The following is a 13,583-nucleotide window of genomic DNA, read 5'->3' as shown; positions in this document are numbered from 1 at the left end:
CTAATGTGCTTCTTACTAAGGAAGCACCTCCAAACAACCACACAGGAATACACAAGTTTGTGCCTTTTTTTCTTCTTTTTTTTTTTTTCCCCCAAGCCCTGCTTCCCCTCAGCCCGTTGTTGTCATCGTCTTCCCCTGGAGCAGAGCTGCTCCCAAGAAACCAGATCCCCCCAGGCACAAAGCACCTTCTGTGCTGGCCGCGATGCTATCGGGAGGGGCTGGCGGTCAGGCAGCACCTAAGCTCGGGTGGCCCGGCCTTTTGGGATGAAACAAGACTCCTCCTCCTCCTCCCCCAGCACGCTACAGCTTTGAGGCCATCGCGGGGAGCACTGAAAATGCAGCATCTCCTTTGCTTGTTGGTATTTCAGGGGGAAGCTCCGGCCCTGGCTGACACAGCTCTGCACCAGGTGCTTCTGTCAATCCCTCCAGCACTGCCACAAACATTTGTGAGCTCCTCACGAGCTCCTGGCTGGAGGTGAGCTGGTCATACCAAGAGCAGATTTTTGTTTCGAGGCAAGGAAAAAGTAAGCAAGTCAAGGAAACAGCTGGTAAACTGCAGGAATAATCAATTAGGAGGCAATTTCATCATTTTGAATAAGCTTGCTCATAATTAAAAGCCTCCTGAAGGAAGTGATTATGCTCTAATTGATGGGAACTGGAAAGCCCAGGGAAGAGGCAGAGCAATGGTTTGTACAACCATTGCTGGGGCACAGGTCTCACTCACCACTGCTGCCCAGCACGCTGCAGTGTTTTTGAGGATGGCACCTGCCCTCAGGCTTCTTCATGGCTCCAGCTCCTTGCCAAAGGCTCTCTGATGTTTCTCTCTGGGTTCATTGTCCTTTCCCCATCTCACACTCCCAGGTAGCCCATCCTGACACGGGAAAGCCACTGGTCCAACACCAGCCACGCTGCCCCCCTTCCCTGCCACTGTGTGCAGATGGCTCAGCCAGCTGGTGCTGAGAATTGGCCCCATTTCTCACAGCTTAAATCTGGGGACCCAAACAGGCTTCCAGGTGGTTCATGGTGCCTCTGCTTAGGCCTCCTCATCAGCCATGGTGGGACTGCTCCTTTTGTCTTACAGGGAAGTGACCACCCCCTCTTCCCCAACCTCCCTGCTCCCAGCTAACATCCCTTTTCTATCTCAGCCACTGTCCTGTGACCACCATGTCCTGCCTGAGCTTCCCATCCTGTCTCCAGCTCTGACACCCCAGCTTTGTTGAAAAAGCAGTTTTGGCCCCGTGGGATCAGGCTCCATGTGCCCCAGCCCCCAGGCCTTCTGCTGGGATGTCACCGCTCCTTCCTCACCCCTCCGCCCTCTCCAGGAGGAGACAGAGCAGCCAACAGTCAGTTATAGCTCCTGGCAGCTCCAGCTAATCCTTTTGGAAGGGTTTCACCAGCCTCCTCTCCCCAGGCTCCTCAGGGGCTCTCTGGTTACTTCCCAAATACCTCCACGCACTCGGCAGCAGAGCCAAACCCTCCAAGCCTGGGACACCAGTGTGAGGTTGTCAGGACAACACAAGCAGCCACCCAAGGCACAGGTGCTCCGCTGCATCTCCAGTTCCATGATCTCATGCTGCATTTTCCAGGCAGTCCCAGCCTCTCTGAGCAGAGTTGCTCACTGTTTCCCCTCTCCTCCTCCTCCTCCCTGTTTCATGCACAGCCCCGGGGCTCTCCGTGCTTGCATGTTATTTTGAGCTGGTGTTGAGCACAGACTTGTTTCCTCGCAGATGCTCTTGGGAATGTGCAGAAAAAGCCTAAGGCTCGGTGGATACCTCCCTGCACAGCCCCTCCTCTCCCAGGCAGATACTATTGCCTCTGTACTGCAAGGAGCAGAGGTGAGAGAGCCAGAGCTGCTTCAGAGCCCTGAGCTGAGATAGCAAAGCTCATCTCTCCAGAGCACTGCTCTTGTCTGGGGGCTCTGAGAGTCCTGAATAAGATTGGTCAGGAGCAATTGGTTGGGGCTCTTCACCCCACCCAAAGCCCAAATTAACAGGTATTGTAAATCAAAGGGGAGAGAATGATGCATCTGACTCCATGGATATCAGAAGGCTAATTAATTACTTTATTATATGTATTATTCTATACATCTAAAACTGAATCTGCCAAGCACTCAACCCTGCTCACACTGCACAGAATCTCGTGACTGTCACCCTCAGTCCTGACACACACACACACACCTGGCCCTGATAGGCCAAGGAACCAAAACACACATATAATAATTATTCTATTCTATTCTATTCTATTCTATTCTATTCTATTCTATTCTATTCTATTCTATTCTATTCCATTCCATTCCATTCCATTCTATTTTCCCTGACCAAACTGGAATGGAGGAATGGAGACAAGAATTTGGCCAAGGAAACAAAACATCCTTGCTTTGGATAAACAATCTCCATATTGCATTCTACTTTTGCACAAGCACAGGTGCAGCAAGTGATAAGAATTGTGTTTTCCCTTTCTCTGAGGTTCAGAGAATGTGAATCTCAGAAATCCTTGGGAAGAATTGTGCCTTGCTTTTCTCTGGGAGGAGAAACGTGGCAACAGACAGGGCTGTAGGGCAGAGCCTTTTGGGGTTCACCACCAGTTCCCCATCACCCCCTTACCTCAGGGATCACCTCCTGCCACAGATCCACCCTGCCCCAACCGTGATCCAGCCCAGCAGGCATCCCTCTGAATGAGCCCCCTGTTCCTGGGGTCATCACAGGGGAAATCTGATCCCCCCTCTGAAGCAGCAGCTCCCAGGGCCCGGGGCAGAGGGAATCTGCTGCTCCTCACCCAAAGTGCTGTGGCTATTTGATCACTCCGAGTGTTTTGACATGGTTTGCAGTTGGATACGCTCGTCCCCAGCCTGTGAACTTAGAGCTGCCAATCAGGCAGGCACATGTCAGCCTCCACAGCCGTGTCTAGGAGGTCTACAGCTAACAAGATAACCTTTTCATGGCCAACACAGTTGCCACTTAGAGGAATGGAGACAAGAATTTGGTCTGATCTCCAACAAGATAAGCAGCTGTTATTCACCTTTTTACACCTGAGGAGCTTCTAACCCTTTTCTTGCCTTTCCATCGCTAATCTTTGTCGTTTTATAAAGAGGTTTTTTTGTTCCTTTTTCAAATAAATTTTCCGTGCAGATGACCAGCAGTGGAGGAAAAGCAAATGCAAGTAACAGCTTTGGACAGCTGGTGTTACCTGGGATCTTGCTCACAGACATACCATAAAGCCAAGGCTCTGGTCCTCAGTGGTTTGAGCCCTATCATGTGTCACAAGACAAGCGTTTTCTAATGATGGGTGACATTTAGTGCCCAGAAGAGTGTCAGTGTAGGCACCAAAACATCTGGCAAATTATTTCACACTGGAAAGGTGTCAGGAACAACCAAAGCTTTGGCATTTTCCTACCAAAAAAAACAAAAACCAACAACAACAAAAAAACAAACCCAAATCAAAAAACCCACCAAAAACAAAACAAAACAAAAACCCCAAAAAACCAAACCAAACCAAACCAAAACAACCAAAATAAAAAAACCAAACAAAAAAAAGCAAAAAAACCCAGAATTTGTCACCTCCCATGTCCAGTTCCAGGAAAGGACCCTGTCTATGGATTCCTTTGGATTTGGGCCCTCTCCACCTCCTGCATGCACAGAGATGACCCAGGGGTGTGGACACACAAGAAATTCTCCTGCAGGTTCTTCTCTCCTAGGCCGTGCCCACACCACACCAGAAATCATCCCCAGACTCCCAGGGCAGCAAGAGGCTGCAGAGCTGGCCCTGACCTGGGCTTCCCCCTGTGTGTGTCCCCACTGCACCTTTGCTGGGTTTGGGGGCTCCTCCTGCCCACAGCCAGCTGGAGGGAGCCAGCCCAGCTCTGCTGACTGCAGTCACACGCTGGCCCAGGGCACTCAGAGCAAGGCAAGGCTCCAGCCCTTCACCAGAGCTGGTTTTCCTAGACAGCAAGGTCACATCCTTCCAGGAAGGTTGCTTGCTCCAACTCCTTTGTCTGTGCACTACAAGTCTCCAACAAATACCTGAAAACACCAGCAAGGCTCAAATACCCAGCTGCAAACCCAGCCAGCTCTGGCCAATGCCATTTTGATTTTCATTCCAGGCTGCATCTGCCACGAGCTCCTGAGCTGCCCATTCACAAAGAGCAAGTTAATTAACATAATATCACTCAGAGCTGGCTGCCTATCAGTATCATCTAATCAGTGCCCTCAACTGACAAGTAATCTCTGACTTGATCTCTCCTTGGCCAGGAGCAGAGCCTGAACAGAAGCAGCTTTGTTTGGAGGCACCAGAGACACAAAGGTCAGCTCCCAGCCCGTTCCTGGCATTGCCCTTGCCTTGGAGAGCAAGGTAGAACCTGTGTGCACGTCAGACCTTGCTCTTTTCTTCCTGCCTTTGACAAAGGGGGTGTCACCTGTCCTAGGGAGCCACTCCCCAGCTGAGAGTGGGCTCAGACACGGAGCACAGCATGGCAAAGCAGCCCCACAAAAAGGGGACAAAGCAAGGGACACCTGACAACCCACCCAGCTGTCACCTGCCGTGCAGTGACTCCACCACCTGCAGGAGATAAGGGCCAGCCAGTTTTGCTTTGGCAGGATCCATCCACACCCTGAAATAAGGAGCAGGAGGATATGAAATCCAGATGACAGGAGGACCCACATCTGCTACTCCATGGCAAGATTGCAAACTGGGCTCATGTTTGGCCTGTGTCAAGCACTGGGCCAACTGGCAGAAGAACAGGTTTAAAACCATGAATTCTCCTGATTTTGCTGGACAAAAATCTGCCCTCATCCATAATTCTGAACCTTTCCCAAAATTACATGCTCTATGTAACCATTTTATACATATACTAACATTTGTATCAAGAGACTGTTATTATAGGGTGTCACTACATTTTTTGCAAGATTTTTAAAGTAGGCAACCAGTCTGTATGACATGGGGGGTTTTATTTGGGGGAAGCAATTTAGCAAGTGTAAATTGGCAGTTGGGCTGATGAAAAACCAGGCTGATGCACCTGAGCATTTTTCAAACAGGAAATAGCTGTAGGTGGGGAAGACAAACCTTTTATCTTTAAAACATTAATAACAAAACCCCACAAATTTAAACATGATGTTTTAAGAAGTATCCAAGTGAGAGGAATTTTTGAGGCAGTTTCAATAACCATTAAGGGAAACCTATTTTTACATTGCAAGCCTGGGTGGTGTTAACCCAGCCATTGCCTAGAGCTGATCCTACAAACCATGCTGGTTTCATGGGCCACAGCAGCTCCTCCACACCCCCTATAATCCAGATCTGCCCTCTTTTCACCACCAAAGTATTTCTCCAAGACCACCAAGCCTGGTGTTAGAGAAACCCCCAGCTGTAATTTCCCCAACCTGTCCACCACAAGACAAGTCCAACCCCTTTCCCTGCTCCTGTCTTGAGACAGAGCAAAACCCCAAACCAACCCAGGCATCCAGGCTGTTCTTGGGCTGCTCTTTATTTCACACCTCGGGAAATAAAAATGACAAGTTTTCTTCTTACAGTCATGCCATTTTAGATTTTTTTTTTTTTTTTGCAGGTTGGAATTAGAAAACATTTCCTAGCACAGGAGCTGCAGAGCAGGGACTGATGATGGGCAGGAAGGAGCACACCTTGTTTTGAACAACAATGTGGATCCCCATTTGCTGGCATATTTGTGGAACCTCTCTGTGTCTGGGAGCTGCTGTAAGAGCAATTCCCTTTGGGAAACACCCACCCACACCTTTAAGGCAGTCCTGATATAGAGTTGCTCATGGTCCAAACGTGGAGGGCAGAGGTTCATGAAATGCTAGGCCAGGTGAGAGCTTGGTGAAGACCCCCAGAAAATTCCTCTCTGCCACCTTGGGTGGGAGCCAGAGACAGCTGTCTCACCTTCCAGGACACTCCAGGAGCCAGTTTAGTTCCAGACCACAGAATATGATGAGGCCCTAGCACAGGTTGCCCAGAGAAGCTGTGGATGCCCCACCCCTGGAAGTGTCCAAGACCAGGCTGGATGGGGCTTGGAGCCACCTGGGATGGTGGAAGGTGTCCCTGGCCATGGCAGGGGGCTGGAACTGGATGGTCTTTCAAGTCCCTTCCAACCCACACCATGATGGGCTCTATGATTCTGTGAATATTTGATATCAAAAACCCATCAAGCAAAACCTTCTCAACCTACCCAAGACCTTGCTTCCTTTGGAGTCGCCTCAAACCCTTCCCTCTCCCAATCAAGAGGACACAACCACACAAGAAAACACCAGAAAAAAAAATACCAGGCTTTTCTTTTTTTTTTTTTTTCTTTTTTTTTTTTTTTAACAGAGAACTTTTTTTTGTCTTTTTTTAATTTCATCTGGGTGCGTGATTTCTGACAGTGCTGTCAGCACCTCCCGCCGGGTCAGCCATCTCCAGGCCCTGCTACATTCAGTGTCAGACAGGATGGCAGTGACCAGCCAGTGTTTTGTTTTGAGCCTCACAGTCACTTGCACGTCTCTCTCTACGGGGTTGTCGCTTACATCGTTTGTGAACAGCAGCACAAAAGGACACAACGCATGAAAACCAGAGTGGGGATGAGCTGAGGGCCACCTGCAAGCTCCACCCCAAGCAGAACTCCCCCCAGGTCCCCCAGGGATGAAAGGCAGGGCTGTCCCTCCTTTCTGCTTCCCCTGAGGGGGGGGGGCTTGGGCTGCAGCGTTTCCCAGGGCCAGGACACCAGCTCAGCCCAGCCTAGCACCCAGGCTGGAGGATATGGGATGGGGTCGCTGCTGGGGGCAGGCTGGCACCTGCTGGGGAAGGAAAAGGTGATGTGGAGAAGCATGGCTGAGCTCCAGTGGGCTGGGATCCACCAGCTCCAGCACGCCCATGCCACACAGAGCTCCTGGACAGGTCCAGCAGTGGGGACAGGACATGGCCACCACGCTGTCCCATCAATCTGCTGGCCAAAAGCAGGTTCTGGAGCCAGCTCTGCTCTGTGTTTCAACTGCCCCTCGAAACCAGTGGGGCAACCTGAGAACAGCAAAAATAACCAACCCCAAACCTCAAACCTGTTGCCTGAAATGAACTGATGCTCCTTCCCTGCCACTGGGCTTTTGCAACCTAAAACATAACGTTTATAAAAAGTAAAATTATTTCCTCTTATAACTTAAGTGCATTGAGTATTTCCTTAAATATGGTTCACACTGAAAATAAAGTTACTTTTGCTGTACAGTAAATTTCTGATAGACTTAGAAATAAACTTTTTTTGTTGATACAATCTGGCAGGTGTGGCCGTGCAGTGCTGCACTCCCAGCCACACGGCTCTGCACGCACACACGCGCGTGCCCACACACACACACATCCACACACACAGCCCCATCCTCAGGGACAATGCTGGGGGTTTCTAGCTCTCTATATTCACATGGGAACATCTAGCTTAAAAAGTCCCTACGTTTAAGCAGCGGGCACTCAAACTGGTTGAGGGAACAGAGGGGAAAAAACCCAAACTCTGCAGTGACAGAGAGTTCCTCTCCTGTTTCCACAGAGCGTTGTCAGCTTGTCAGATTTCAAAGCCCAGCTGATGCTGCAGGCTTTCCCCACGAAGATCAGCAGTTTGCTCTTTCTAAAGGTGGGATACAGCACTGGGATGCTCCTACAGGAGAATCCCCCACCCCCTGCCGAAACGAGAAATTCGTGTCCCTCGTCTGAAATTTGAAAATCCACCAGCCAGCTGCAAAAACCACTCCTGTCCCTAATCCTAGGCTCCTAAGAGAAACATGAAACTATGCAACCCATAACTTAACTCTCTCCTTGGGAATCCCAAGCTACAACATTATTTGACAGCATCCCAGCAGAGCTGCTCCCCTCCCTCCCTCCCTCCCGACCCCGGGAGCTCTGCGGCCCCTCCTGGGGGGACCACGCTGGGCTCAGGAGGTGAAGTAGGAGTTCTGCATGGAGTACAGGTGGTCGATGGGGTTTCCCACTCGTGCCTGGAGAGGCCCTGCATCTGCTGTGCCCAGGAAGCAGTCCCCCAGGTTGCTCAGTGAGGTATCGTCGCTGTCCAGGTCGTGGAAGAGGGGCTCGGCACCTTGGGAAGCAAGGAAGGGACAGGAAGGGTTCAGAGCCTGCTCCAGCACCTCCACAGTGTCTGCTACCCCCAGCTTTTCTAGTGATGCCTTTGGATTTCAGCTGTGTGTTTTTCAAATCTTGCACTGCTTCAGTGTATAGCTCTGAACTCCATACAGAGTGTCAGCTGCTGTCCTCACATTTTGGTCAGAAAAATGATCCTTCTGGGCCTGAAACTCAAGGACACCCTACAGCCTCAGGCCCTGAAAAGTATGAACAAAAGTGAAATGGAGAGGAGCAAATGGGGGGAATATGACTTCATTACCTGAAGCTGTAATTGGAGGATTAACCCCTGATATGTAAATGGACAAATTTATAATTGTCTGAAAAATGGCTGGACCATTGTCCATCTTGGGTGTAGCCCCTTGGGGAGGCTTCATCTATCTGCCCCTAATGTACCTGAAGGCCCTTCAGTAAATATCTGCTTTTATTCTTTTGTCTGGCGTCTGTTTTTTAGGTCAGCCCTAAAAGGCATCAGTAGCACAAGGCATTTAGGAGTGAGGCGACCCCACCACAACCCAGCATCTCTTTGAAGGTGAGATGGCAAAGAGAGCATCCCCAGAGCCCTACCGTAGGGGTGCATGTGGTCTCCGGGCATCTGGGGCGGGGTGAGCCCCTGCCGGAAAGGGTCGGAGCCGTAGACGCTCTGCTCCATGCCCAGCAGCTGCTGCTGCGGCGGGGGCAGCGCCGTGTAGGGGTTCAGCATCCCCTCCAGCCCCGGCCCGCCGCCGCCGTTCGTCTGGGCTGCAAGATAACATCCAGAGAAGATCATTGGCTGCTGCTTTTTGGGCGGCTGAGCTCGGCTGAGAAGCCTGGAGAGGGCTGGGAGATGGGGAAAGCCGAATTGGCAGGGGGGTACCTGAGCTCAGGCGCTGCGTGTTCTGCTGGTCCTGCTGCTGCTGCTGCTGCCTCCTGGCGAGCTTCTTCATCTGGGAGAGAGGAAAGGGGAAAAACCAGAATGAAACCATCCCCTGGCCAAAGCCAGGAGGGAGGGAGCCCCAGCAATGGGTGCTGGCAGCCCTGGTACCCACCTTTGCTCGCTGGTTCTGGAACCAGACCTGCACCACACGGACGCTCAGCCCCGTCTCTGCCGCCAGCGTCTCCCGCACCTGGAGAGAACAGGGACAGTGTTCCCTCAGCATGGCAATGCTGGGATGGCCCCAGCCAGGGGAGAGAGTGATGCACCTGACTCCATGGGTACCAGAAGGCTGATTAATTACTTTATTATACTATATACATTACATCTAAACTGAATCTGCCAAGCACTCACTCTGCTCACACTGCACAGAATCTCGTGACTGTCACCCAACAGTCCTGACACACTCCTGGCTTTGACAGGCCAAGGAAACAAAACACCATCACTTTGGGTAAACAATCTCCATGTTGCATTCTACTTTTGCACAAACACAGGCAAATGATAAGAATTGTGTTTTCTTTCTCTGAGATTCAGAGAACGCGAACCCCAGAAATATTTTTGGGAAGAATTGTGCCTTGCTTTTCTCTGTGAAGAGAAATGTGGGGCTGCATCTCAGCCCGCTCAGCTTTTCAGGAAGGGTCAGATCAGCCAGGGCAAGGCCATGCTCAGCACCCAGCACATCCCCAAGAGCTGGCCATGGGCTCTTCTCCCCATACCTTCCTGCAGGGCTTGGAGGAGACCTCAAACGAGGCCTTGAACGCCCTCCGCTGCTGCGTGGTCAGGATGGTCCGAGGCCTCTTGGGCCGTTTGTGATCCTTCCCGTCCTCAGAGCCCTTCCCCGAGGCCTGGCCCAGCTTGCAGATGCTGTCCTCATCATCACTTTTGCCTAAGGATGAAACAAAAGCAGGTCCTTTACAGAAAACAGGCAGCACACACCATCTCCAGCATGGTCAAAATAATGTGAGAGATTTAAAACAAGCTGGCATTGGTGAGGATCTTGTTCTGAGTAGCTGAGGTTTGGGAGTGGGGGAGAGCTACTGGCACTTGAAGCCTGTGACTGCTCAGCCAGCAGATGTGTTTTCAGGTTCTTCTTTTCCCCAACAGTCTGAGAAGCTGCAATGTGAAACCCTGGGACAGCTGATTTTCCCTCCACCAGAGCCAGATCTCTGCCTGCTTCACAGGAATTTCCAGCCAGGCCACAGCTGGGGACACATCTGGACAGAGTCACACAGGTCACATCATCCAGGTGAGGGGCCAGCAGTTGTCAAGGACCCCTGTGTCCCTGGGGCTGTCCCCAAACCCAGGTGGAGACAGAGATTGGGTCCCTCTGCCCAGGCAGACCAGGCTGGGGAGGTCAGGGTGATGGGTGGGCAAGGATGCTCAGAGAGGGCAAAGTGTTAGCCAAGACCCCTCACCAACACCTCCTGACCTGCTCTACCATGGAGGACAACTCCCTTCAGAGCACAGACTTTTATTCATACATATAAGGGGCATACATATTTATTCATACATATAAGGGACACCTTTCTGCCTGTTATTTCCTTCTTTCTGTGGAGTTTTAAATCTCCCTGGACAGAAACCCAGGGTCTTTCAGCCTTCACCCCTCAGGCACTCACTGTGATGTGCTGCCCCACTGCATTCCCAGGCACTGGGGTGGATCTCCCTGCTGCTCTCCACCATTCAGGGCAGGAACTGCTCCAGGAAAGTGGACAGTGCCTCTTCCCAGCTCTCCTCATTTACTGCACCTCCCCTGCTGATGACCTTGCTTGCTCAGCTGTGATGCAGGTTTGACAGCACCTTCCCTCTGGCTAGCTGTAAATCACTCACAGCCTTTTCCAGAAAGCTCCTTCAGCATTCATCTGGGAATGGCTAATGGAGCTGAGGTGCTGGTTGGGTATGGATGGGGCTCTGCAAGGCTGTGCTTGGCCCAAGTCCATCCCAGGGCTGCCATGGCTCTGGGAGAGGGGGATGTACCAGGGAGCGTGAGCCTGGCTCAGGGTAATTCCTGGGAAAACAGGCCAGGTCAAACCCCATGGCAAGGGCTAATCATGGATCCTACACAGCAGGAAAGCTTCAATCCAACAGCAGCCCAGGTGGGAATGAGGAAAGGCAAGAGCAGATCTCCAGGCTGAGGGGAGGCAAAGATCCCAGAGGAGCAGCTCTCAGGCACCAGTTACCTCTCCTCTCCACACTGCTGGGCCCTCTCCTGGGTTCCAGCCAGGAGCCTTTCCCTGTCAGTGGGCAGGGAGAGCTCTTTGTGCTGGCAGTCCCCAGAGAGCCAGGAGCTGGGTCTGGCCCCCAGGAACCAGAGCCTTGCTGCTGCTCCAGCTCCCTTCTTGCTCACAGCACACCCACGACATTCCCACACCAACAGGAAGGACAAACTGATGTTTCCTTGCATGTCCCAGCCCGAGGGATGCCACACTGGAGCAGGTGTGAGAACCCCAGTGAGGGAGGCCCGGGCTGTGGAGCTGATGGGCCTGAGCAGGGGCTCCTGCTGCTGCTGCTGCTGCCTCCTTCCCAGTGCCAGGTCCCTGCTCTGCCAAGCTGCTGGCTCTCCTGAATGCTGAAGGAGTTTAATTTTGATGGAAAGGTAGAGATTTTTACAAATCATGGGAGAAGGAATGTCAACTGGTCCATGAACCACCCAAGCATGAGGTCAGCACCCCACTCCTCTCCAGCCCAGGAGGGGCAGAGCCACAGGCTCATAGGCTCCATCAGGTCCATGATGCTCAAAACCCTCTCCAAGGGGGAAAACCCGCTCAGAGCAGCCTCTCCAAGCCCTCCCCCCACCAACACCTGCTCCCCAAATCCCTCCCAGTGTCAAAGGGAAAGAAGGAAAAGCGAAGCCGGATTTGGCGGGGTATTACTTTTAATTAACTCTCCCTTTCAAGCCTTTCCCCACTGAGGAGGGGGGAGAAATTAATGAGTGTCTGGGGCTGCCCTGACGTCACCTGGGAAGGGGCCGGGGCCACGGATCTTGTGGATATTGTGGATCTTGTGGATATTGTGGATATTGTGGGGCTTGGTGCCCCCGCTCCGACCTGCCGAGCCCACATCCCGCCGCCGGGGCCGGGACATTCCTCGCCCAGGGAGGATTTAGGGAGAGCAGGAACGTTAGGACGTTTTTAATTGGAAAGCAGGGTCCTCTTTCAGAGGGGCTTGTTTACTCAGGCTGGGCGGCGGAGGCTCGGGGGAGGCAGTAATTGAAGCGAGGGTTTGGGAGATTACAGACAACATATGGCTCGCTTTTTATCTCTGCTTTCTCATAAAGTGGCCCTTGGTGTGCGGGGGCCGGGGGCAGGGAGGGAAGGAGAGAGCCTGGGGGGCTTCAAAGCAGCCGGGGGGGGGACAGGGAAGAGGCTGGAGGAGCTCATCACATGCTGCTGGTGAGGGGCATCCGGAGAGGGGACACCACTCTGCATCTTCTGGACATCACTGTGCATCCCCTGGACATCACTGTGCATCTCCTGGGCACCACTCTGCACCTCCTGGACATCACTGTGCATCTCCTGGACACCACTCTGCATCTCCTGAACACCACTCTGCATCTCCTGGACACCACTCTGCACCTCCTGAACATCAATGTGCATCTCCTGAACACCACTCTGCATCTCCTGGACACCACTCTGCACCTCCTGAACATCAATGTGCATCCCCTGGACATCACTGTGCATCTCCTGGACACCACTCTGCATCTCCTGGACACCACTCTGCACCTCCTGGACACCACTCTGCATCCCCTGGACATCACTGTGCACCTCCTGGGCACCACTCTGCAAATCCTGGACACCACTGTGCATCTCCTGGGTCTGGGGGGAGGAGAAGCCACCACACACTGAGCATCCACGGGGGATGCGTACCTGGGCTGGTCCCTGCTGTGTCATTGTCCCCAATGTCCCAAGACAAAGCTGGGAGCCACCAAAAGCAGCCAGGGACAAGCTATGGGGTCTGTGGGGAGATGGCAAGGGCCGGGACCCCCCAGTCAGAGGCTGCCAGGCCATGTCAGGGGCTTTGGGCTGGGTTTCTGATCAGCCACAGGCTTGCCTTGCCCTTTTGACTCCCACACTGGCCCTTCACATCCCTCAGGTCTCAGCTGGAGTTTCCACCAAAATAAGTCTTTCCCCTGGGGGTTTTTGCTAAGCTGAGGCTCTTGGTTTGGCTGGAGCTGCTGGAAGTGGGGCTGGACCACAGGCTGATGAGTGGCTGGGGAGGAAAAGCTCCCCAACCTTTCCCCAAATGCCCTTTTCCCCCACTAGGAACAAACCCAAACCATTGTGGCTGATTTGCTTTCTCTTCCTCATTGGTTCCTATTTTAACTGAAAAGGGTTTGTATATCCCAGAGGAAAAAACAGTAATTTTTCAATCAGTTAAGGACTTTCCCAGGGCTAAGGGAAGAGCCAGTGCCAGTGGGCTGGGTCCTCCTGCACTCCTGCCTGTCCAGATCCTTCAGTGCTGGACCATCACTCACCAGCTCCCCACAGCCACCTCCTCCCATGGAATCACTCTGATTTTTAAACATCACCACTGTTAATTGCAAGGAGGGAGGACTTTTTTGTCCTGAGCAAGCAGG

General features: G+C 52.4%; 1 protein-coding gene across 1 annotated transcript in view; it reads right to left on the bottom strand.

Moving 5' to 3' along the window:
- Nucleotides 1–6,354: 6,354 nt before the first annotated feature.
- Nucleotides 6,355–13,583, bottom strand: part of LMX1A (LIM homeobox transcription factor 1 alpha) — a 46,711-nt gene continuing 39,482 nt past the window's right edge. The window contains exons 6-10 of the mRNA XM_054638517.2: nt 9,727–9,896; nt 9,126–9,203; nt 8,954–9,023; nt 8,665–8,838; nt 6,355–8,056 (exon numbers count right to left, since the gene is read on the bottom strand). Coding sequence (XP_054494492.2) covers nt 7,896–8,056; nt 8,665–8,838; nt 8,954–9,023; nt 9,126–9,203; nt 9,727–9,896 — 653 coding nt within the window. The 3' untranslated portion in view covers nt 6,355–7,895. The remainder of the gene's footprint in view (nt 8,057–8,664; nt 8,839–8,953; nt 9,024–9,125; nt 9,204–9,726; nt 9,897–13,583) is intronic.

This window comes from Agelaius phoeniceus, chromosome 8 (genome assembly GCF_051311805.1).
Source record: "Agelaius phoeniceus isolate bAgePho1 chromosome 8, bAgePho1.hap1, whole genome shotgun sequence".
Taxonomy (NCBI): Eukaryota; Metazoa; Chordata; class Aves; order Passeriformes; family Icteridae; genus Agelaius; species Agelaius phoeniceus.
Note: the sequence above shows the minus strand (reverse complement) of the source record. Positions and strands in the feature narration are given on the sequence as shown.